This window comes from Sciurus vulgaris (genome assembly GCF_902686455.1).
Source record: "Sciurus vulgaris genome assembly, chromosome: 3".
NCBI classification, from domain to species: domain Eukaryota; kingdom Metazoa; phylum Chordata; class Mammalia; order Rodentia; family Sciuridae; genus Sciurus; species Sciurus vulgaris.
Window position 1 is genome coordinate 26,986,227 of NC_136463.1, and position 25,994 is coordinate 27,012,220.

The 25,994-nt window shown below is 52.8% G+C and overlaps 1 protein-coding gene across 1 annotated transcript; it reads left to right on the forward strand.

Annotated features, from left to right (window-relative positions):
- Nucleotides 1-13,736: 13,736 nt before the first annotated feature.
- DLX4 (distal-less homeobox 4) lies at nt 13,737-19,361 on the forward strand. The gene is made up of 3 exons (XM_079135567.1): nt 13,737-14,242; nt 17,563-17,759; nt 18,147-19,361. The coding sequence occupies exons 1-3, from the start codon at nt 13,960-13,962 to the stop codon at nt 18,387-18,389; spliced, it is 723 nt and encodes a 240-aa protein (XP_078991693.1). The 5' UTR covers nt 13,737-13,959; the 3' UTR covers nt 18,390-19,361.
- The last annotated feature ends 6,633 nt before the right edge of the window (nt 19,362-25,994 follow it).

Consider the following 25,994-nt stretch of genomic DNA (forward strand, 5'->3'; position numbering starts at 1 on the left):
CAGACATCCTCCCTTGGTCCTGCTCTGAACAGCACGGCCAGTCTCGAACGGAGGCCCCAACCAAGCAACCCCTGTTCCTTCCCCAAGTCTCTCGGAAAGAGTGGTGAGTCAGTTGCGGCCATGAACTCATCTAGGCAGTAAAAATAGGAAAACACGCAGGCTTCTGCTCCAGGCAGGGGGAGAGGGGAAGGGGAAGAAGGTTTTTCCCTTACTGGGCAGAAAGGATCACCATCTTTTGAAGTCCTCAAGAGTGAGGCGGACGTCCTTATGGCCCCTAGAAACTCAACCACATCAAAGCTACCCCAGGAAGGTGTTTGAGGGGGATGCTATGTCACATACCCACAGTCACAGTCATGCACAGTGACACAGCCGAGTCCCTCAGAGGAACACACAGTGACACACACAGTTGGGTGGGGGCCATGACACTCAGCTACACACACAACACGAAAAACCAAAAACCCACCAGCTGGTGGCTTAGAGGGTCACGCAGAAGAAAAGCCTTAGGGGCACAACTGGGCACAGTATGGCAGGTTCCCCTGACCCCCTGTCCTGGGCATTTGTCCACACAGAGTCACACGCAGTTACAAAGAGAGCCACGTCCACACACCCAGCACAAGCCGCTCTCAGAACCAGCCCCTGGGAGTCATGCATGCAGCGCAGGCAATGCCTGTTTCTACACACAGTCACAAACGCACAACCACGCAGGCAGTCACATGCGGCCACCACAGCATAGCTCACACATAATGCCCAGAGCCACGCCCAAGCCACAGAGATTCACACACACACACACACACACACACACAGGCTGTTACACACCCACCGCATATAGTTACACACTAGTCACAGGGTCTCAGTCACAAACACCATCCGCACGATTACGCACAGGATCACGCAGATGCCTATGGTTCATGGAACCTCTGGGGATGAGTCCTAATGGCATTGGGCACTGTGTGGGAAAGGGCTGCCTCCTTCTCCCCCTCCCTCCCCTGGGTGGCCCCTCCTGGCCATCCTCTACCCTGAGCTGTGCTCTCCAGGCTTGGCTGAGACCCCTCACCCTGGCCTTGGTGATGCTGACTGAGTCCTGCCAACATCAAGCTGCCTCCATACCTCCTGCTTGCTGTCATTTGACCCTGGGTTGGCGGTCCTGTGCGAGGGGGTAGGGAAGAGAGAGGCTTTTCCAAACCACACCTGAAGCCTACTTGCTCCCATGCCTTGACCTTGGGGAGGCCTCCACAGCTCTGACACTTCAAATTCATCTTGTTCAGTAGCATTTCCAGGAAAGCGAATGGTTCTCTGACCAAGACATGGGGACAGACTCAGGAAAGACTTCCCTGTGAACTTGGCCTTTCCTTCTCTGAGGGAGTGAGGCTTAGAAGACAGTTGGGTTGAAAAACACCCAGTACTATGTGCAGAGAGTGGAGTTCTCATCCAATTCCAGCATGTCATCATCAGCCAATCTTGTCCCCTCTAGGGCTCGGTTTCTTTTTATTATTAATTTTTTTAATTTTATTTTTTGGTACCAGGGATTGAACCCAGGGGCACCTAATTACTGAGCCACATCCCTAGCCATTTTTATTTTGAGACAGGGTCTTGCTGAGTTCCTTAGGATGAGGCTGGCTTTGATCCTCCTGCCCCAACCTCCCTCATTGCTAGAATTATAGACACACAGGCCACCGTGCCCAGCTCAGCTTCTTTTTATGGAAACCAAGAGTCAGGGACACTACGCCAGTTTCTCATCAGGGTGCTTATTAATATGCAGATTCCCTGGCTCACCCCAAACTTTCTTGATCCCAGAATTGGAGACCCACTGGCACTGGAGACCTCTGAGCTACCTTCCAGCTTTAAGAGGAACAACAAAGTGAGCAACCCTGCTAGACACTGTGGCACATGAGCCTCATCTCCTTTGGAGGCTGAAGTGGTAGGATTGCAAGTTCAAGGCCAGCCTCAGCAGCTGACCCAGACTCTGTCTCAAAAATTTTAAAAAGCATTGGAGATGTCACCCTGGGGTAGAGCACTTGCCTGGCATGCATAAAACCCAGGTTCCATTCCAGCAACGCACAGAAATAAAGAAAAAGAAAAAGAGAACAGCCCTGCTGGAGACTGAGGGCTTGCCCTAGGGCTGCTGAGGGCCCCTCCCAGCCCAGGGCGCCTGGCACACCACCTTCCAAGAGGTGCCACGTCATCTTGCTGATTTAGAGGCTTGGGCCAGTTGAGGGCTTGCGGTTAGGGCAGGTGATGACCAAATCAGAACTCTTGGGGCCTGCTCTTGGCAGAGGCCAGGCTTCCAGGGTGGGCTGGGCTATTTAGGGACTCCTTGTACATTTTTAGGGCTAATGATGCCCAGGGACTCCAGGAACCAGCAGAGTCTCTGATCTCAATTCCAGGCCTGGGGAGACTGGTCTAAGAGCGGACAGGGCAAAGGCAAGCAAAGTCCACATGGGAGTCGCCAGTCCTAGGGACTTCAATGAAGGTTCTGTTTATTTTAAACTCAGTTTCTGATGTTGAGTCAATCTGCTTCCTGGTTTCTACTTGGCTCCTTTCCTGATGCTTATGGAATAGAATCATATGACATTAACAGGTACATAGCTCATTTCTCTAGCCCTTGGTACAGCCCTCAACTAGATACAGCTGGAAAGAGTGCCTTATTGGCTTTCCATGTGCTGGTACTCTGCTAGTCACATATGTGACCTCATTCAATCCGCACAACAATTTTATGTGGTAGCTACTATTTTTTTTTTTTTTTTTTTTTGAAGGGAGTACCAGGGATTGAACTCAGGGGCACTTGACCACTGAGTCACATCCCCAGCCCTATTTTGAATTTTATTTAGAGACAGGGTCTCACTGAGTTGCTTAGTGCCTCACTTTTTTGCTGAGGCTGGCTTTGAACTCATGATCCTCCTGCCTCAGCCACCTGAGCTGCTGGGATTACAGATGTGTGCACCACACCCGACTGGTAGTTATTATTTACTTAATGTTGCAGATGAGAAAAATGAGGCTCAGAAACTGTAGGCCACCTGTCCAAGATCCCTTAGCTGGGAAACTGCACAACTGAGTTCAAATCTCCTGCATCTGCTCCAGAGCCCAGGATCATAACCACATCTCAGCAACGCCCCCCGACCCCCACCACAGCCTCTGCCCAAATACCTCCAGCTAAGGAGACTCACAGACACTTACTGAAAACCAGGTGCAGAGGCACACTCCTGTAATCCCAGTGGCTCTGGAGGCTGAGACAGGAGGATTACCAGTTCAAAGCCAGCCTCAGCGATGGTGAGACGCTAAGCAACTCAGTGAGACCCTGTCTCTAAATAAAATACAAAGTAGGGCTGGAGATGTGGCTCAGTGGTTAGTGCCCCTTGGTTTAATCCCCAGTACAAGAAAAAAAGGAAAAGAAAATGAGAAGACACTTATTGAGACAGAGTACGTGCGTGTGTGTGTGCAGGAAGAAGCAAAGCCTCGGGAGAGGTGACTCTGCCCCAGAATGTCTCCTTGCAGCAGAGGAAACAAGATGCGAAACAATCACCCACAACCTGGTAGGAGGAGTTGGTGCTAAGATAGAGGTGGAGAACGGGCTATGTTTGAAAGCCTTCATTATTAAAAATGTCCTTATCTTGAAACGAAGGCTCCATTCCTGCTGTTTCCATTTGGTTCTCTGCATTCTGGCCTCAAAAATCACACAGAATTAGTTTGAAGCTCTTCGTGTTTTTGCAGACGGGCTCACGCTTATTTCCATGGGACCAGTTCTTATCTTCCTCCAATGCCCTCCTGCAGAGATTGGGTTTTGTTCAGATCACCACCAACCCCTTTGTATTGCTCTGAGACCTTTTTATTTCGTGCAAGTGTCAGTTGCTGATACTCGGCCCCTGCCTCCTCCTTCACTCATTCAGAGACAGATGGGCTGTGCTGGGAAAACCCAGAGCCAGAAGTCTGGGATTCCAATCCCAGCTTTGCCACCAACTGGTTGTGCAATTCTGGGCAAGGCCCTGGGCTGCTCTGAGCATTGGTTTCCTCATCTGTGAAATGGGGACAGTAATACCTGCCCCACCTGACAGGGTGGCAAGGATTAGCTGAGAGCCTAAGTGTGAAAGTATTCCATAAGGAACCCAGGAGACAGACCTTCACAAGCACCCCTGGACTTAGGAGGAGCTGAAGGTGGCTGGACAGAGCACCTCAGCGTGCAGGGCACAGCACTAGTGCCATGGGGATCAGGAGCTGAGGAAACAGGGACTCTGCCCTGCAGGAATCTCACAACCTGGCAGCAAATCTTCTGAGGACAAATACTTTTTAATCTGATTGGGTCTGATACCTCCAGCTGGATTGAGTGCTGGGGACAGGCATATCCCCATGGGTGAGTCAGGTGAGCTGACAAAGAGAAAGGGGTCCTGGGGCATAGCTCAGGGGTAGAGCTGTTGCTTAGCGTGCATGAGGCCCTGTGTTCCATCCCCAGAGCTGGGGGGAAAAAAGTTCATCTACGTGAAACACCTATTGTGTGCAGTTACAGTCACTCACTGAATCCCCACAGCCCTGTGAGGCATGTCATTTCACAGATGAAGAAACTAAGACACAGGGAGGTTTTACTTGCCCAAGTCGGCGAGGGGTAGAGGACTAGAATTCAGATCCTTCTGATCTCTAGGCTGGAATGCTCCACCTGGACAGGAAAAGGGCCAGGATCCATTTACAGTTTCTCATCTTTCAGGAGCAGTGGGAAGGGAGGGAGGCAACAGGACCCTTCCGCAGGAACCTGCTTCTTGAATGTCACCCTGTGGTCTCAGATCACACCCTGCCTCCGGGATTTCTGATAATGAAAAGGAATTATATATCATTTCACTCATCTTCATTGATTTATTTAGTGCCAATTTACTGAGCATTTATTATGTGCCTGGCCCCACGCTGGGTGTTCTGTTTGCCAAAGTGAAAGGCCCTGCTCTTGCCCTATGGAATAAACTCAGCCAGGAGCTTCTGATAGCGAAGTCACAGCTGGACAGGTGCTATAGGGAAAACTGAAGGGCGTTTACACTCCTGCATGAGGGAAGTCAAAGGGGGACATCTTAGAATCTATGACCAAGTGAGGAAAACAATACAGTTCCATTCATCTGAAGTTCATAAGCAGGTGATGGTAGCAGATACAGAAGATACAACTGTAAGGAAAAGTATAGAATGGTTAACACACCTGGGATCCCTAGTAAGGAGCAGATCATGATCCAGAAGAATCCCTTCAGGGGTTTCTGGGGAGCTGGCAAAGTTTTATTTCCTGGCCTGAGATCTAGTTTAAGTTTTTGTTTGTTTTGAGAGTGTCCAGCCATTTTTAAGTCTCCAGCCTTTTTAAATTTTCTTTTGAGACAGGTCCCCATTAAGTTGCCAAGGTTGACCTCGAACTTGAGATTCTCCTGTCTCAGCCTCCTGAGTTGCTGGGATTACAGGTGTGCACCAACACTAAGGTTTATAAGTAATTCTTAACCCTCCATGTATAAGTATTTGTTCACAATTTTAATATACACAAATGACCAAATTCACTGTTGTGTGGCCCTAAGTCAATTTCCCATGATCCCCTACATAGGTTCTGTATATAGTAGGTGTTTAAAAAGAGAATTCAGAGGAAATGGAGGCAGGGTTCGTGGTCCAGCCTGATAGGAAGTCTGGGGCCTCAGGTCTAGGGAACAAGAGCTCATTTCCTTTCTGAAGTCCTCAAGGTTGAAGAGAACTAAAATTTTTCTCAACATTGTCTGGAAAAAATTGAGCCCCAGACTCCAGAATTCTCTCCCCCTTCCCTCAGCCCAGCACCAAACCACAGAGCAGTACAGAGCACTGAGTCAGAAGGCCTGGATTGGAAATCCAGCTCCGTGGGTACTAGTCAGATTTTCCCCAGCAAGGCGTTTACAACACGGGCCTCAGTGCTCTCATCTGTGAAATGGGGCTGGTGGACCACTTATCTTAAAAGACATTACAAGGCCTCAGTGAAGTAACAGATGTCAAAATGCTTGGGGAATGTCCTATACAGTGTATGGTTCCAATGTCCTATTATCCAGGCATTCGTCCTGCTTCCCCTATCCCCCATTTGATTTTACCAGGAAAGCTCAGAATAAATCCTCACTCTGATTTAGAAAGTCTCCCAACCCCAGTCCCAGGTTCTCCAGCTTGCCATGGTCTGGGCCCCAGCTTCAGGGTGATTCCAAGAGCAAGTTCCCCAAGTTGAAGGAAGCTGGGCTGGGGAGGTGGCATTCCAGGCGGCATGTCAGGGAGTGAGTCAGGGCTGGGTGGCCCTCCCATCCCTGGAGGAGGGGAAGGGCCAGCCTCTCTGGCTGGGGGCCCAGGCTGGGTCACTGCATTTGCATACATCTGCATATATGCAAGTTTCACCTGTGCATACTGGCAGGCTGGGAAAGACACCTGTGCAGGAGCAGGAGGGAAACCAGTGTGGCTGGCTGCCTGTTGGGCACCCACCCAGGATCTGGGTCCATGGTTCATCCACCTAGCAATTCCCTAAATCTCTGAACCAAGCACATGGCTTCTGCCCTGGACTCCTCTGGTTGCCTGTGCTGGGAGTTTCAACTGTGCTTGCTTCGATCCTTTTCTGCACACTCGCCAGGCCCATGAGGGTTTGTCTTGGCGTCACTCTTCTCATGCTTCTCTTCCTTTCCGTTGCCTCTGCCACAACCCTTGGGTGCTCCCCCCTCGCTGCACAGTTGACCTACTGCAACCGCCTCCTCCAGGGTTCTGACATCTCACTCTCCTCCTTCAGAGCCACCGAGCCTCTGTGGTAACACAGGACATCCCTGAGAAATCTGTCCATTCCCATTCTGGTCCTCCTCACCACCTCCAGGATCATCCTAAGCCCTCGGCAGGTATTTGAGACCCTCCCCAGCATGCAGCCTCCTGACTCACGACCACCAAGTCCCTGCTTTCTTACCTTCCAGTCAAGTGAATGTAGGGACTGCACACACCTCTTCTGTGCTCAGTCTCCTCATCTGCAAAACAGGGCTAAGACTCAAAACCCCCTGCAGGGTTGTGTCAAGATTTCAATAAGGTCCTAGGTGGGCGGGCTTAGTGGTCTAGAGACTCAGGAGGCTGAGGAGGAGTATTACAAGTTCAAAGTCAGGCTCAGCAATTTAGGGAGGCCCGAAGCAACTTAGTGAGATGTGTCTCAAAATAAAAAATTAAAAGGGGCTGGAAATGTAGCTCAGAGGTAAAACATCCCTGGATTAAATACTTGTTACCAAAAAAAAAAAAAAAAAAAAGATTTCAATGAAGCAATGCATGTCTAATACAAAATCACAATAAATACAAGACGTCGTTAATATCATGTATTTTCTCTTACTGCCTTTCTATAGAGAGAATTCCTTTCTTAGGGTCTCCTCCTTCTTCCCAACCCTTCCTCTGCCCTTGCTGAATGCTGCTTCTCCAGGTAATGGTAGTTAAGAGAGCCAGCTGGTCTAGAGTCCAATTCCAGCTCTTAAGAAAGTTATTTCTTGCTGGGCCTGGTGACACACACTTGTAATCCCAGTGGCTCAGAAGGCTGAGGCAGGAGAATGGTGAGTTCAAAGCCAGCCTCAGCAACTTAGTGAGGTCCTAAGCAACTTAGCAAGGCCCTGTCTCAAAATAAAGCATAAAAGAACTGGGGATGTGGCTCAGTGGTTAAGCGACCCTGGGCTCAATCCCTAGTACCCCCTTCCACCCCAAAAAGAAACTTATTTCTTTTTGCTCCTGTTTCCTCATTTGTAAAATGGAGATGATCTTGATATCTACCACATAGAATTCTTATTAAATAAAATGATGTATTTAAGCACTTAGCATATTAACTGAGGCAAGACAACACTGAAGTTTTCGCTGTTATTATTATCGTGTCTCCCAAGACACATGGTCTCCCATCACTGCTGCTCCCTTTCCCCCCACAAAGGCCCAGGGACAGGCTCCTAAAGGTCCCTTAGAACTCTCACAACGCCATCCAGGGAATCACCAGTTGGCCTGTCTCTTCCTGTAGGAAGCAACCAAGCTGACCAGTGCCCCACTGCACTGACTGGTGGTTGGGAGTGTGGGTTCAGCTCCACTCCCCACTAGTTCTGGGCCACGGGCCATCCAGAGTTCAGGCTGCAGAGTGTTTGTGGACCCTTCAACCCCAGTTGGAGAGCTGGGCCTGGGTCAAGCTCTGGCCTGGACAAATGAGGGTGGATTCGGGGTGGAAGAGATGCTTGAGGCACCACCCAGTCCTTGAACAGTGGAGCGGACCTGGGTTCCTCCCCTCATTCAGACCCCCACTCCAACCTGCCTCCCACCACTGCAGCTGAACCGGTGGAGGAGGGAGGGAGGGAATGGGGAGCAACCACCCGCCCTTCTCATGTTACCTGCTCTACCCTCCAGCCATAGGACCAGAAGTTTGGAGTCCAAACCGGGGTACACAGAGGGAAAGGCTGCATTTGGGGTTTTTCGTAGTATTAATTATTTTTATCATTTTGAGGGGAAGGAGTCGGGTGGATTTGCAATACCCACTGGGCCTTCCAGCTATTCCCCATTCTCCCAGGTCCAAAGTAGAAGAGGTAAGGCTGTTCTCTTCTCCCAGACTTTGAAGCTCAAATTAGGATTAGGGGTCGACCAGCCCTTTCATTATGAAAGAAGTTCAGACCTCCAAAGGTTCTAGTCTGGGAGTGAAAACCTATAACCCCACCCACACCCGTGTAGCCCCTCAGCAGAAGAGAAGGGTCCGGAGGGCAGGCGTAAGCAGAGTGTGTGCACAATTACTGGGCGTGTGGTTTGTGTGTTGTGTACGTAGAATGTGCCCGTGCACTCGCCGCGGTGTCCTGGGGTCGCCTACGGAATGCGTACCAGGGCTATCGTGGGAGTTCATGCCCGAGGTGTGCGTGCTCCGTGCTGTGTTGGCCTCCCGTGCACACACTCCACACTCGCTTCGTTGTTGGAGATGAGATGCACCTTCCAGCTCTCGCCATATCCCACCTCTGGCTTTCACCCGAGACCCGGCGATGGAGACGACAGCGTAAAGTCCTAATTTCCGCGTCCGGGTCTGCGAAGGTCTGCAGATCCCGGCCGACTTGACTTCGTTCAGGGCAGGGCGAATTCGTGGCAGCCGGGTTGGCCTCAGGGCCCCCGGCCAGCTCGTAGTGTCCGCATGGGGCGCCTTGGCTCACCTTCCCGCGGTGGGACTACTCGGCTTCCGGGGAGGGCCCCTCCCTCGGGTCTTCGGAGTCCAGGGCTGACCCCAGGCCTCTGGTCACCGAACCCCCGGCCTACGCATCCAGCACTCGGCACCGCGAGCCATTCCAGGCTCTGGCGCTCGGCGAAGTTCAGTGCCGCGTGGCTTCCTAACCCAGCAGGGCGCCTCCAACGCACCTTCAAACCCCTCCATTTTTTGGTTAACCGTTTTGTTTTTCTTTCTTTTTCTTTTTTTGGTGGTGGTTTGGGGGGTGTCCTGATTTTTTAAAAAATGTTCGTAGTTTTGCTTTTAACGTGTTTGATGCCTTCATACATGTGTGTATTTAAAACGTCCCCTGCCAATTTCAAGAAGATTTTTCCTGGAGGAAAGGGTGTAATTGCAAAACGACTCGGGGAGAGCGTCGCTAAGGGGATGCCGGAGACCTTTGTGGGGAGCCCGACGGATGCCCTTACGGGGTTGCGCTGACTCCAGGGCTTCTCTCCTCTGATTCCCCCGACAGCTTCTCCAAGGTTCTTTGAAAAATGGGGCGGGAACTCCAACCACCAAGTAAGCTGTAAGGGGAGAGGAGGTGAGCGCGAAGAGAAGCGCCACCCGACAGGCAGCGGCCGAAGCAACTAGCCAGCCGCCCCGCATGCGCCGGCGCTCATTAAATGTTCGATCAGAAGAAAACACAATAATTCCAAATCTCAGAAAAAGTTAGATCGGAGGAGTGTAGGCTGGCCTTATAGGCTGGCCCTTCCCCAGGCCTCTCTGAATGTGGGGGCTCTATGCACAGCTCCAAGGGCGGAGTGGAGAGGGGCTAGGCAACATTCGATTCCTTTCAAAACCCCTTCCCCTGCAAAACCGAATTGGTTTCCCCAAACCGAATTACTAAGAAAGGCCCCCTCAAATCAAATTGAAACCCACTGAAACAAAACTAAAATTTCGTTTCTGGGTGGTGGATGGGATGAGGGAGAAAGGAGGCGAATAATCCTAGAAGGGCGGCCCAGGACTGGAGTAGCAGTCGAGTCTCCATTTCCCTGGGCAGATGGGTGCAGGTGCCGATTGCAAGCACACAAAGCCACCCCTTTCTCGGGAGCGTGTGATTGGCACCACGTAGAACCCAACCACTGTAGAGATTTTTGCGCATCCCCACGTGTTCCAAATTCCGCGATGAACTGCCAGGAAGGGGTGCCGATTCGAGTTCCTGCTACAGGAAGGGTCGGAACTCCAAGTAACCTCAAGGAAGGAATACATCCCCCGCCGCATAGGTTAATAGTGCCCAAGCAATAGGTACCCAATTACGCGGGATGATTTTCGCCTATCGACCTGCGAAGAGCCCGCGCGGTGCACAGCGCGGATCAGTTCCAATTGCTCTTCTTTGGAGCTGACTCTGCAGGACCCTGCGGAGCTGTATTCCCTAATCCGGAACCCCAGGCATCGCCTTGGTGCTGGGTTCTCTAAGATGTCCCTTTGGCTAAAGAACATCTTCTGATCTGAACAGGGGAAAAAAGAAGAAGGAGCCACTTATGGTTTTTGTGAGCAGCAGAAGCTGTGAGGTATTGGTAGTAAGAGGAGCGTTAGTTGGTCTTGTCTCCCTTCCTTCCTTCTTTCCTTTCTTCCTTCCTCCTCCCTTCCTTCTTCCTTCTCTTCCTTCTTCTTGGTTTTATTGTTTTTGGATTTGGAGTTTTGCAAGTCATTATATGGCAAATAACAAAGGCTTGGAATCTTAGTCCAGTTTGCTCCTTTTATCCCTTCTGGTAGCCTCAGACACAGGAAATGGCTGACCCAGAATATCACAGCCAGCAGCTTGGAGGCTGAGCTGGGATGGAACCCAGGCCTGAGGCCTCTCAGACCAGCCCTCCTTATGTTCTGGTCAAACACTCAATGACTGTACTTCCTAGCTCCCATCCTTATCACCTCCTCCTTTCTTAAAGTTGGGAAGATGTGACTCTTGTCAAAGGGGATCCCACCCTGGGGAGTCTGCATCTGAGGAGAGTCCAAAGTTTCCCAGCCAGGTGCCCCAACCCTATATCCTTGGAACTGTGAAGAGAGGGAGAGGTCTCTTCATTTGGAGAATGGAATAATAATAGTGCCTATTTCACAGGTGTGTGTGTGTGTGTGTGTGTGTGTGTGTGTGTGAGAGAGAGAGAGAGAGAGAGAGAGAGAGAGAGGGAGAGAGAGAGAGAGAGAGAGATATGCATAGAGCTTGGTATTGAGTGTTCGATAAATTCCAAAGGGCTGCAGGGTCCTTCTGCCACTGCTGCTGCACAGGATAAGGATCCCACCCAAATTCAGAGAAGTCCCCTGCATGCTTAGGGACTACATTCACTATCTTTGGGTATCTCCTAGCTTTGGAGGATGTCCAAAGCCAACTGCTGCAGAGCCTGCCAGAAAACCCACCCCTGCCCTTTCTTGAAAGTGCCAGCACAGAAAGCACTCTGGAAACATGATCCTGGGAAGAAGTGTCCTCCATTATCCTTTCAATTCCAGCTCACAAGCATCTCCTCTGTGAACCCCTTCCCTGGCAGCCAACCCTGCCTCAAAGGGCATTGTCTTCCTTCTGTGCACCTGGAAATGTCATCCCTGGAGCCCCATGTTGGTGGCCTCCTTCCAGAGGAAAATGACGGTGCTAGAAAGGAAGATTTGGAAGGACATAGAATCTGAGATTCATAGCCTCAGCTCTAAGGAGGTGGTGGTGTGACTGGAATTGGGTATGAAAAGAGGAAAGGTGGTTCCACATGAAAATAGCATTTTTCCCCCACCGAGTGAGCAGACCCTCACAATTCTATTGAATGAGAGGGGAGCGGGTTCTCCAGCTGCCCAAAGAAGGCTCTCCTACAGAGTCCCTTCGGAGTTCCAAGGTTTCAGAATAGGGAATTCAAAGCCAGGGGCCAAAGATGTATTTTCCTGGAAAACATATTTCTGTTTATTCCAGGAGGGGAGTACAGTTTGAAGTAGACTTGCTCTTTTCCCTTCAGGATACCTGATTGTGAGCTTCGATCAGCCCTGCACACCCTTGGAATTTTCTGTCTCTCTAAGGAGACCTGAGTCTGGCGCCCCCCATCCTCCAACACATTCTTCCAGGCTTCCCTTTTTTTCTGATAGTTTTTCTCACACTGCCCCCTCCCCAACTACTCTCTTTACTCTGAGCCCTGATAACAAGAGCATGTGTATGTGTAAAACATGAAGACGCCTACCAAGTTGCATACAATGAGAAAAAAGTGTGTGGGTAGGCTGAGGAACGTGAGGACTCTTGTGGGTCTGCCGATGGAGATGGAACTGTCTCTCCCCTAACATGAAGCAGATTAGATGTGTGTGGACAGGTATCCCTCATGCTCCTGTTCTCTACTTTTGATTGTGTACACCAGTGATTTGGCTTCTATGTTCATGGGTCTGTGTAAGGCACAAGTACAGTGCTTTTACTCGAAGATTTGCTATTTATCTTTAGGTATGTAGATTTGCATACATCACAGCCTAAACTCTGTTTGCAGGTCCATAAACGAGCCTCTCTTTTCATAGAGGAATGCTAGGTGAGCATTTGTGTAGCCACCTGTTATTGGCACATGTGAATATACGTTGTATTTGTATGGAGTCTCCCTGTAGTTTCACACATGCGGCATTAGATGCTTGTACAGGTGGACACGTGCCTGTCAAGGCCTTGGGTAATGATGTTTAGAGGTACTTCTGCAAATGGTATGGAAAATGCAGCCAGGGAAACCGGCCTGTTGTATTTCATGCGCCCTCCCAGGTGCCATCAAACTGGATTCATCCCCACTCCCAGATTTTGTCCGGGTTCATACGAGGCTTCAGGCACATGCGGCGCCAGGTAAGGCGGGGTGCGGTGCAGGCAAAAACCCAGACAGACGGCAGATCCCTCCTGTAGCCTCGAGGGCCCACAGCAGCCACTGTGTCGCAACCAAGCCGGGGCCCCTGCCGGAAGCGGAAGACGGCACGGGGGGCGGTGTGGTCGCGGCGTGCCAGGCCCAGGGCACCCCGCGGGGGCGTGCGCGCCGCGCGCGTGCGGGGAGGCTGGGCGCCGGGCGGTACCATCCCGGCCCCAGCGTCTGTTTACCAACAAACTGCCGGCGCTCAGCAGCGACGCATTCCGACGCGCTGAATAAGCCGCCAGCGCTGGCGGTCTGCTCTCAACTTCCCTGCAGGTCCATGGCGGCGGGAGCAGAACCGCCGTGCGGACCCCGAGAGCTGGAGATCACGAAGGCAGGCAGTTTTAAGCATCCCGTCAGCCGCGGCGCCTCCGCCCACGGTGCAGCTCCGCTAGCCCCTCGGGCATCCCAGGGCCGCCCACTGCCTCGCACGTCTGCCATATTACCGAGGTTCCCTGGCTGCACAGCCACCCTGCAACCCCGGCACCCCTCTCAGAGAAGACGCCCAGATAGATGGGCCAGGATCCTGCGCTCAGCACCCCTCCCCTCTCCCTACGCTGGTTGCCCTGCGGGGCGGGTCCCGGCTCCAAGCCTCGGTGAAGTCACCACGTGCAGTAGCCAATCCGGGGAATTTAAGTGGGCGGGGCCGTCGGGTCCCGGGAACCGAGCCTTGTGGATGGGAGGGGGGCTCCCACAGACTTAGGGGGGAGGGGGTAAACCATGGGGGACACCCCCCCGGAACCCCTTTCCCGGGTGCGAGCTCTCCTCTGGAAGAGGCATAGAGAGACATTTTCCCTGGGATCTTAAGTGTGGGGCCGCTGGCTGGAGATTTCGTCCGCCCCAACGCCCAAGGCCCTGGAAAAAAGAGTTGGCGGAGGGAAAGGAAGACGTGCTGGGCCATGACCTAGGACCTTCGGCTTGGCCCCGGCCGCAATGACCTCTTTGCCCTGCCCTCTCCCTGGCCGGGATGCCTCCAAAGCTGTGTTCCCGGACCTCGCCCCCGTCCCGTCGGTAGTGGCTAACTACCCGCTTGGCACGTCCCCCGCAACCGCAGCCTCCCCCGATTTGTCCTACTCCGGGCCCTATGGTAACCTCCTGTCCTATCCCTACACCGGGCCGGCGACGCCAGGGGACTCCTACCTGCACTGCCAGCCACCCTTGGCGCCATCTCGGCCCCTCGGCGGCCCGGCTGAGAGTCCACAGGAACCAGATACAGGTAGGTCTGGTCGCGGCGGTTCTTCCCACCTCTAGGGTTCAGCTCCTATACGCCCCTAAACTTCGTTATGGCCTGGTTTTATATGCAGCTAGCGGGATTCAAACCTTACTCGGTTTCCACGGAATCTGGGGTAAGGGGAGGGCGAAGGGATGGGGCGGGAGGTGCGCGGAGGGGGGCGGGGAGGAGTGGGGGCGAGTTGATCGAGGTTTCCTTTCAAAACCGACCTGGTTTCGATTTGCAGTTGTGTGAAGCCAGGCGGGGAAATCTCCCTACCCCACCTCCTGGAGCAGCAGAGTTGTGTGTACCTACTGTAACGGGAAGCTGCAACAATCCAGATATGGGGGTGGGGTTCCTAACCCCTTCCCCTGGATTCTCTCCATGTGCCCTTTTCTAAGTTGTCTAGCCTCAGAAAGCAGTATTCAAGCCAAACCCTACTAACAGAAATCAGGTCCTGGCTGGAGGGCTGTAGATGTAGGGGCTCCTTCCTCTCCATTCCTGGGCCCCACCCCCTTTCCCCAGACCATGCCTAACCTTGACTGGAAACTGACTTGGCAGAATCTGGGACTAGGACCCCATCACCCATCATTCAAATAATAGAGCCAGGCTGATCAGGAAGCCCCTCATCTTTCCTCTGGCAATCTCAGCCTTCTAACCAAAGGAGCAGATCATCCCTGTCAGCTCCACCCTTGACTTTGGATAGATTAGGCCCCAGTTCCTGTTGCCTGGAACACCTTTGAGCTTCTGAGAAGGTGCTCACTGTAAGACCTCAGTAAAGCCAATGAACTAGCAGGGCTTCTGACCTTGGAGTCGACATACATGCTCACTGACTCTGGCAGTGCCCTTACATACATCCATCTGCACTGGCTCCAGCTTAGATTCCAGGTTCCCGGCACTGCTTGGCTCCCACCTCATTGCCCCCACAATTGTCTTTGGCACAGTCTTCTCCATGGATGCATGTCTGCCAGGTGACTTCGCTGCAATCAGCTCAGGACCAAGTCATCTCCTCTCTTCCCAGTTGTTCTGACCTATGAACGCACGAACCATCAGAGCCAGAGTGACCCTAGAATTTGGGAGCTCAACCTCCCAAACTGAGGCATGAAGAAAGGGTATGCATAGGTCAAGGATACAGCTTCTTTTCTAGGTTCTTGGCCTTTGCAGATCAATTTTCACTGTATGGGGCCCAAAAAGAGGACTTAAGGAAACTTTCTCAGAACACGGGAAAGTTAACTGCTTTCTGCGGCAAAACTGGGGCTGCCTCTTCCAAGGCTGCCGGGTCAGGTTGATGGAGGGACATTTGGTGGTGGTGGTGGTGGGGTCTCACAGATCTAGTTTCTCCAAAATTTTCGGACTTCTTTTTATGAGAATACAATGTGTTTGGTGTGCACCAGTGTGTTTTGGGAGTGGAGTATGAATAACCTCACCTTACCCTGAAAGTAACTGCTCCGGTGACATGGGTGTCCTCAGTTCTGCCTTCCACATTCCTCATCCTCCCTTTGCTTGGACTAAAGACAACTGAGTGGGGAGTTTCTTTTCTTACAGACTTTACCCGGATCCAACGAAAAGCGGCACTCACAAATGTCCTTAAAATACATGGTAGCATCTCTCCGTAGAAACTGGCCTGTTCGGTCCACCCTAGAATCAGTGGGGTGTGAGAGCATGGGGGTCCTCTAGACGCCATACCCCTTGGTGGCCACCCCCGTCTCAGGTAGGGGTTTGGCTCCAAGTGAGCCAGGACAACACACGCGGTAGAGCCGGCGGGTGCAGCGGCGCCTAGAGAGAGGCCCTGAGGCTCTATTATCGCGACTAGTGCAGATCCAGTTGTGACTTGCTGCAACTGGTGTGCAGAAGGCAGCAGGTCGGGAAGAAACTTGGAGCGGGGTCGACTTCCAGAGTTGGGGCGCGGCGCGGTGGGCTCCGAGGGTTCAGCAGCCGCGGTTGCCCTGTCTTCGCCCTGACTGTGCGTCACCACCGGAATTGCGCTGTCCACGCAGCCAGAGAGGCGCGGGTGGTCGCTTGGTTGCCAGCCCCGGGTTTCGAGCAGTGGGTTCAAGCAGGGGAGGCAGGACAGGCGCGGGCGGGAGCGGAAACCCAACTGTTTTTCTGGGAATTGGCAGAGGCAGGGGTCGAAGGAGGAGGATCTGAGAAGCCCGCAGCGCCCGAGGCCACCGGTGAGGGATGCGGGGGAGGTGAAGGCGGGTGTGGGGTGAGCCAGACTAGGGCAATGAGGGGGGCTCGAGTGGATCGAAGCCGCGCCTGAGAGCTGGGGACAGTGCTCTCTCTCTGCCGGGGTCCGCAGGGCAAAACCGAGTGGAATACCGCCAACCAACGGTGCCCTAAGCCTGCGGGCGCTTCGGCCGCTTTAGCCACCCTGCTACCCGCATCCTCCTGGAACGGTCTCGGTTGTTCGTGCAGAATGGCGCAGGTTGGGAACAATGACCGGGAAGAGTGGAAACCCCTCGCCGCCACCCCGCGCGGCATTCCAGGGCCCAGCTGTCCAGCAGCCGAGATTCCTGGAGAGCGAGGTGGACCAGATATCTTCTTGCAGCGGCATCGCAGAGCGATCCCGGAGCGGCCCTGGCGGCCTGCGTTGCGGGCTCTGCATTCCCCGAAGCCTGGTCCCCTTCTGTTATCACGCGGGGACTGTGCGTGCCCGCCCAGCTAAGGCCAGGGCTTTTCACATCGGTCTGCCCTCTGGGGGTCCCTTGAAACGTCTCCCCTGAGCCATGGGAAGTGGGAGTGTGGGGAGAGAGAGGGACACATTTCCTCAGGAGAGGAGCGGCTTATGACAGTAGAGGAAACAGAGGAAACGAAGGCAAACCCTACTGCTGGTATTGATGCCCGCTCAGCCCCGCCTTTCAAGCAGCCAGAGGGTGCCACGCTACCCTATCTTTGGTCTCTGAGCACTGTTTTTGAATCCCCTGTGTCTGGAATGCAATTCCGGTAGTCATCAGGCCTCCTCTCAGCCCTAGACTTAGTTTTTGCCCCTCCCTACCCCACACCAATGTCTTCCCAGCGGCTGAACTCTGACCTCCCACCCCCAGGCATGGGTGTATTCTCCCTCTGACCCTTGGGCTTTCTGCACTCAAAATCCATGAGTGGGAGCCCCCTGAGGGCAAGAGCTGGATCTTGTATCCCTGGTGCACAGTGAACAGTGGGGATCTTAAAGGAAGAGAAGGACAGGGGAAGGACCTGGGCCAAGCGGGATAGAAGTTGCTTTTTACTAATCTTCCACTGGTATGCAGGAAAACAAGTGAGCAGATGAAACTACCTGTCCTACAGTGTTAATTCCTGCACACACACCATCTTGTGCTGTTCCCCAGAATTGGAGAAGCCAGTGATGTCGCCAGAGCCCTCCCAACGGCACCTGCTTGCCCCCGCCAAGAAGCAGCGCAAGCCGAGGACCATCTATTCGAGCCTGCAGCTGCAGCACCTAAACCAGCGTTTCCAGCATACGCAGTACCTGGCACTGCCCGAGAGGGCCCAGCTGGCAGCACAGCTGGGCCTCACCCAGACGCAGGTGGGGCCAGTCCCATCCTTCAGGAGTGCAAACCTTCCCCCGCTGCCTGCTCTCTGGGAACTCACCCCCCAGGTGTGAATGAGTGGCAAGTCCCCTGGCCCTGTTGTCACAGATCTCCAGGGAGTGTTCATAGCTGGTCCTCAGCAAGTGTTGGAGGAATGTATCAGAAAGTGTTGAGGGAGTTGGTTCAAGGGAGGCGAGCACCCCAGATCCGGAGAAGTGGATACTAGCTCAGGGTACTTCCTGGACTATGCAGGACTAGAGCAAGATGTTCCCAACCTCTGCTCTTCTTCCTGAACTTGCTCCCTACAGCTGGTCCCTTTCCCTTCCTCAGATTTTTTCATACATACACCTGATCTTTCATTCTGTCCCCTTTTCTCTCCAAAGGTAAAGATCTGGTTTCAGAACAAACGCTCCAAATACAAGAAGCTCCTGAAGCAGAACTCTGGGGGGCAGGAAGGGGACTTCCCTGGGAGACCAGCTTCCCTGTCTCCCTGCTCCCCACCCCTTCCATACCTCTGGGATCTACCCAAGGCAGCTGCCCTGCCCACTGGTGGCTATGGCAACAGCTTTGGAGCCTGGTATCAGCATCATTCCCCAGATGTGCTGGCTCCACCTCAAATGATGTGAGTCTAGGAAGGGCAGGTCAGGCCCAGTCCTGCCAAACCCAAGACTGGGTGCACCTGCATCCCTTCTGGAACAAGAGGAAACCAGCTCCAGATGGGTTTTCTTGGAGGATGAAGAACTAGAAGAGAAAAAGGGATGGGGTGGAGTCCTGTTCCTTAACCCAAAATGCTAACTCAAGGACTTCAGCCTTTGCCACTGCCCCTGCCACCACAGATGGGACACCTTCCCTCCAACTGGACAAAAACTCTGGAGAAAGTGTCATTGGCTGGAGTTTAGTCTGTCCCCAGGACCCTTGATCTTGTCACTCCTGCTTCAAAGGACTGCAGTCCCACCATTGCCTGGGGTCAAAACCAGGAGGAAACATCGAGTATTTTTTCTCTGTGTGTTCCTTGGACCCTGCGCAACCCATTTGTGAGCCGAAGCAGAAGTGGACATCCAGAGTCTTCAAAGTTATCCACCATCAGGTCCCACTCCCTGATACTTCCATGTCTGGGGGCATAGCTCCATGGTAGAGCACGTGCTTAGCTCACATGAGGCTCTAGGTTCAATCACCAGAACCAAAACTAAACAAAACATATAGACATGTGAGTCATTTATGTTCCCTTCCTAAAAAGAGGATTTCCTCCATGTCTATGCTTTTTGAGTAGATAATAGACCCAATTATCTATATAATTCAACAGGTATTTATTAAAAGTCTATTCCCTCCTACTCCCCACCCCTAATATTGAACAAACCCACATGCACATACTCTTGGGAACCCAGTAGGCCAACACTTAAGGGGAAATGGGGACAGACGTGTTCTCTGGATGAGTGCAGGTAAGACACCCACAAACAAGTGGGGCAGGTCTGGCAATGCAGTTCCTTGTCGCTGCCTCTGTCCAGAGGAACTGCTCAGGTTTACAACCAATCTGACTAGCATCCCCCTAGCGCTTCCCATCTGTATACCCTGAGCTTCTACAGATTAAAGTTTGTACAAAAACCCGAGCGCTGGCTGCAAGGTGCTTGTCTCCTGGGCCATGGTGGGCTGGGGTTCGGTTGCTTGTCTCTCCAGTCTGACTTGTCCTCCTCTGAACTAGGAGTCAGAGGTACTGGATTCCATTTTTGCCTCTGCCACCAACTAACTCTGTGGTTCTAGCTCTAGAATGTTCTAATAATGTTCATAGTTTTCGCATGCTCCAGTGTGAAACTGGAAGATGAGCATGCTGGAACAAACAGGTGGGAATGGCCTTAACCAGTAGATTCTCCCTTGACCCAGTTGCCAGGGAGCAGGGCACTTCACAGCCCCCATGCTCCACCTGCAGCCTGGGCAGAGGCCCTGCTCACCTTGGGAGAGGACATGTCAGACTAGTCCTACTGGGAGAAGTGTGCTGCTTGGAGATGGAATGGCCTCAGCCTGGCTCAGGGAACTGAGGAGGGAGGAGGGAAGGAAAACACCAGAGGGAAGCAGAATTCTCTTCCATTCAATTCATATTGGATAAAGCCTCTGCTGTGCCTTAGGACTTGGGGATACCATGGTGACCAAGCAGACGCTTTAGGCTAACAGAGAGCCAGACAAATGACCAGACGCTGTGTGGCAAATGCCAGGCGGAGGGCAGAACCGAAGACAGTGTTGGGCACTGTGCAGGGGCTCCAGTTTAACCTGGGTCAATGGAGTCAATGCTAGGTGACCATTCCGGACAGCTCAAGGAGCAGCAAGACACAGCTGTGACTCATGGCCACTACACCCCACTGCCCACAGAGGACTGGGCTTAGAGAACTGTGGGAGAAGGGCTGAGGACAAGGGAGAATCATTTAGGGAATCCAGCCCAGCATGGCCCCTGGGGCTGGGGAGGGGCCTCCAATTCCAGGCAAAAGGCTCCCAAGTCAAGCTTCCCTCTTACTGCCTAAACCTGTTCCCAGGCACTGCAAGCTAGGGGCTGGCCCCAGGCTGAAAAGCCCACCAGACTCTTCAGGCCAGCCCAGCACAGAGAGAGGCTGGCTTGGGGTCACATGTAGGATAGAAGGGGAGTCCCATTCGGTAGAATGCCCATCTCCACAAGCAGGCAGTCCTTCTTGTACCACTTCTGGGTCAGTGGCCACACCCACTCCTCAGAACACACATGGGATGGCAAATGGCACTGGGGGCGGAGGGCAAAAGCTGAGACCCCAGAGCAGAGAGGAGCGGGAGCGCCTGGAGGAGAGGCACCTTCTTCCTTCATGCCGTCCCTCACCCACGGACCCTGGCTCCAGGGCTCTCCAGGGTGGCCCAGCCCCAGAGCCCTTTCTGGGTCTTCTCTAAGGCCACAGGCCCGCAGGGCAGCTGTTCCCTTCCACTGCGGGTTGCACACTCCTCTTTCCACAGAGCAGAGATAAGATCTACCGCCCCATCTCGGAAAGCCTCCAAAGGCAGATTAATTGGACAGCCCAACACGAGTCGCATCGTTAAAACAACAGCTTGGTTGTAAAGTTAAGTAGCAGAAGGAGAGTAATTGCTCTCCCAGCCAGCGGCCAGCTGAGCCGACAGCATCCCTCTTCCTTACCCCCTCCGCCCTTTCCAGGGGAAACAGGAATCTCCTTTCCACTTGGGAACTGGTCCAGTTTCCCTGGGCTCCTGGGTGGTGATGCACCTGGAGCCCCAGTGGAGGAGGTGCCTGCTCCCATCCCTCAAGCCGTCAGGGCTTTGGAAGAGGAACCCTGAGGTCTCTTGGTCTCTTCCCGTGAGGAAGAAGCCCTGCCAGGAATAGGGGAACAAGGAATTCCAACTCTGCCACTTGCTAGCTGTGTGACTTTTGGCAAGTTTCTTAACCTCTCTTGGAGGCTTGTTTCTTCCCCCTAAGATGGGAATGCTAATAGGACATGTTTCACAGTGTGGTTGTGATGATCAAATGAGATAGTGCTTGTAACATGCTTGACACCGTGCCTGGAACATAGTAAGCACTTAATAAATGGCATTTATAGCTCCAGTTTTGATAATCGGGGAGGGAGGGGTTACAGTGTGGGCGAGTTCATACTGCCATCCATTCTCCTCTCTCCTCTGGCAAACCTGCCTCTGGAGGGCGGGGAGGAGGAATCGGGCTGGAGACAGAACCCAACGCGTCTCTGGTCATCACCATTTGAGAACAGGGCACAGGCAAGGTCCCAAATGCAAAAGGGCCGGCTGCTTGTGCATCTGAAGTCGACTGAGACTGGAAATGGGAAAGCGTGCCATGAATTCTAGGGCACATGTTATCACGTCTGTGTGTCTGCCTCCTCCGGAAAGCTGACTTGGGGTGTCCCCTCCCTCTGGGTCACTCACCTCCTCTTTCTCCACATGCTATTTTAAGGTTTGCCCCCTATTCTCTCCTCCAGCAAAATGAGATTCAATTAATTCAATTAAAGCAATTTTGGAAGCAGCTCCTGAAAGCTTTCAATGTGAGATAATTACAAGTAATTTGCTTCTGTGAGGAGGAAAAGGTGACACGGGGTCTGGGGGATAGCCCCCTCCTCACCAAATGCCCACAGATCTAGAAAGATTCCACACAGCAATCTTAGCTGCCCTCCCATTGGCCAAATTACTTGCAGGTGGGAAGAGGGAGAGCATGGTGGTGGGAGGGGGTGGGAAGACCCTGAGTGACAGGCAGCCCCTCCTCCACCCCCAAATCTTCTGTGAAGGTGGGGGTGGGGAACTGCTTATTTCCCCGACAAAATGTCTGCATCGCCGAGGACGATGATTACTCAGCTCCCAGCCTCATTTGAGTTTGGATGCCTGGACTTGCCTCTGGGATTGGATCCAGAGTCAATGGAATGTTATCCGGGTAGCTGAGGCCTGTGTAGACGGGGGGCCTTGGGAGATCAAGGACTTCCCCAGAACTTATAAGAGATGTGGAGAGAGAGGGGGGAAAGCCAGAGAAGGATAACAGTGAGTTCCTGCTTCCAAGAAGTTGAGGAGACACTGTTCTCTCCCCTCCCAGTCTCTCCCCTCCCCAGCTCCAGTGCTTTCTGGTTCTGCCTGGTGTCTAATCTCAATTCATTGTAGTGGTGGCGAATCTCCTCTCAGTTTTCTGTGCTCAGGGGCACTGAAGCCTCTTTCTTCCCAAAAGCATCCTACAGATGTTCCTGCCCCTACCTCACCTGGAATAACCCTTTTCTTACCAGGACTTGTTTGACCTGGAGGAGGCAGGAAGGGGGGATGTAATGTGTTAGAGGGGACCTGGGCTGGGGGCTGGGAGGCAGGCCCTGAGACCAAGGGAGGAGATAGCTTCAGCCTCCACAAAGACCCTCTCAACCCTGCCCGAAAGGCCTGGGGTCCCCCTTTACCAGGAGGTGCGTAATGTTTAAACAATTATGGTGGGGGAAAAAAAAGTCATGAGCCTAAAGTACCTCTCTCACCTTCCCAGGCTCCTCTTGCCTAGCTTCTCCTAGCTTTCCTCTTTCTGTGGAGGGATTCATTCCTTAGGCTCCAGTTTCTCCCCGCTCTGCTCCGTGGGTGATCCCTTCTCTGAGATGGCTGTTGGGCCTGGGGAGTAGGGAAAAACCCCATCAGTGAATTCTTGGTGACATCTGTCCCTCCAAGATGACTAAGCTCAGGGATGGAAAGTGGCCTTCTCTCCATATCTTCACTTCCCCTTGCCTGGCCAGCTCAGACTGGTTAGGAAGCAGGAATCCAGGACCTGTTCACCCCCAACGTCAAAATGCAAAGGCCCCAGACAAATGCCTGTAGACAGGCAGACCCAGGTCCCCAAGCACATGTGTGCACATTTGTACAGCAGATGCACACGTGGGCAGACAGATGGCCACGCAGGATACATGAATGGGCAGGGCTGCGGCGACAGACCCGTGTGTACATCTGCAGGAACATTCCCGTGGTTGTACGCGGACAGACACAGAGGAGTGCACTCACAGCTCACGTGTCCACAGAGAGAAGCACAACTTGGAGGGATGATCCAAGCAGGAGATGCCCAGGGGCTTCCATGTCGGCAGACAGACGTGTACACGGACCAGCTTTTGTGTGCGCACACATGCGAATGCCTGTCTGCAAGAGGGTCCCTTTCTACCTCTCTCTTCTTTTCCCCCTTCTCTTTTCCTCTACTGTTCCTGGCTCCTATTTTCTAGGAATATTTCCCTGGTGACCAGCTGTGAAGGGAGGCTCAATGGCCATAGAAATTTTATTGTGACTTTATTTTCTTTGATCCCTGAATCCTGCTTCTTTTCCTGCTCTCTAGCAAGAAAAGCTCCTGTCCCCAGCCCTTCCTGGCAGGTCCTATGGCTCCCAGATGGGGCCATGGTGCCAGGCTCTGTCATGGGAACCCAAAGGTCAGTTAAGGGGGGCTTAGGTGGCCTTTCCCTCAGAGGTCTCCCTGGTCCTTCTGCTCTCCTGCCCTGACTCTGACTCCAGCCTCTGAGAGGGAGGAGGGGGCCTGATATCACAAGGTGGCAAGAGGTACTGCTCTTGCAGCCAAAAATCTGGATCTGCTACTACTTGCTGGATAATCTTGGGCAAGTTACATACCCTCTCTGAGATTCGGACACTTTCTCTAGCTAAGTTTTGTGTGACTAGGGGGTGCTAACTTGTGTCTACCTCCACCTGGGGCTGGGGCTTTGTAATGCAGACCCTGTCTCTCCCATCAGACTGAAGTTTCCTCCCCCATCAGATTGGATGCCTTCTGCAGTTTTTTCCAACACCATCGTTTGATGACGCTAAGGTACTCATCCCTATTGGCATCCTGGGGGACATGTCTGGCCAGCCCAGGAAGGGGAAAGGAGTTGGCCCCACGCTTCCTCCAAACATCAAGCTTTCTGATTCAGCTCCTCACAGTGCCAAGCCTTCAGCCTTTCTGGCCCCAAAATGGAGAGATTACTTCATTTCCAGGGGAGGGTGCCGCTCTCTATGGAATACGTGTGGAATATATTCCTCTCAGCACTGTGTGAACCATCCCCTTTCAGAGTTCAGTTAAATTGTGGGTCAGACCTAAGGAAGATCCTTTGCTGGCACAAGGAGATTCTATCCTGGCCTGTGGCCCTTGTTGTCTTAGCAACCTCCCCTTCGAGTGAGGCATAACACCAGGTTCTGGGAGACCCCACTTAGATCATGAAGCTCCCTGGGGAATCCCCTCCACCCAGAGCCTACCCTGCGATCACCTTCTGTGTCCTGTTTTGCACATTAGTCTGACCCGTCAGGACTTGCAATCCTCCCTCAGACTGGGGGTTGCCAGAGAGCAGGACACCAGCTTGCCCTCTCAGACTGGGGGTGCCTGCTTGCTTGGCTAGGTGGCTCCTACCTCTGCCTGCTCACCCCTCCCCTACCCCTGATGTTCCCACTCTCTTTGGGGGGAAGGTGCTCAGCCCATGGGGGTTGGGCAGAGGGGAGAGAGGGATGGGGGCCTGTGGTCCTCACCCAGACCCTGCCCCTCCCACTGCCCACCAGCCCTATGCAGGGCCACTAGACCACGTCTGCTGGCTGGACTTGGGAGCTACTTTCTCTGTCCCTGCAAGCTGGGGCCTGCCACAAACTCCTCCTCCTAGCCCTGGAGCCGCCAGGAATTCTTTGCTCCAACAGATCCTGGGGGAGCCAGACTGCACCGAGCTTCCTGACATGCCTCTGCCCGGCTCCTGTCACATTCCCTGAGCCCAGGGCGATCAGCTGGATCCACCAATACAGGCTGCTTCCACCCTTGTGACCCCAAGTCTTTACCCGACCTCCTCAAAGCCTTCTCCCGCCCTCTCCAAACCCTGAATTCTGGGTTGAGACTCATCTCTGGCTTTGAGTCCCTCCTTCTTCTAGCCCTATGGCAGCTCCACCTGAAAAATAAGAAAAACCCCTTTGCCCCCTGAAAAACAAAATGTGCAGCTGCTCAGAAGGCTGAGGCAGAAGAGTCACAAGTTCAAGGCCAGCCTGGGCAACTTAAAGAGACCTTGCCTAAAAATAAAACTTAGAAAAGGGTACTGGGGATATAGCTCAGTCGGTGATAGAGAATCCCTGAGTTCAAATCCTAGTATGGCTAGAAGAAGGAGAAGGAGGAAAAAAAAAAAAAAAAAAAAAAAAAAAAAAAGGAGGAGAGAAAGAAAGTTTAACTCTGGGATTTGGACACCTAGCTGAGAGACCTTGGGCAGGTCACTTTACCTCTCTAGGTATTTATTTCCTCACCTCTGTAGTAGGGATAATGATCAAAATGATGCCTCCAAAAATTTGGAGACAGGGAGTGTGCACCCGGGTAAGTTATGAAACAGACAGGTTGTGCCAGGAGATACAGTGGTGCCCTTCTTTACCCTGGCCATGCCATTTTGGTGCCAGGAATGTCCATCCCCCACTCACCCAACTTTCCCCTCTGACCCATCGGCTTCCCGTGTAATGGTTCTGAGTATAATTTCACCCCAGAAACACAAAATAATAAAGAGCCAGAGTGCTGAGTTCAAGTTCAGCTCTATGACCTTGGGCAAGTTTCTTAACCTCATCTCCCTCGTGGAAAATGAAGACGATAGCGTGTGCAAGATAAAGTTGTTGTGAGAACCGGGGCTGATTGTAGCTCAGGGGTAGAGCGCTTGCCTTGCTTGTGCAAGACCTTGGGCACCATCCCCAGCACTGCCAGGGGGGAAGCAAGAAAAAGAAGAGAGGATTAAATGAATAAAAATGCAAAAATGCTACAATAAAGT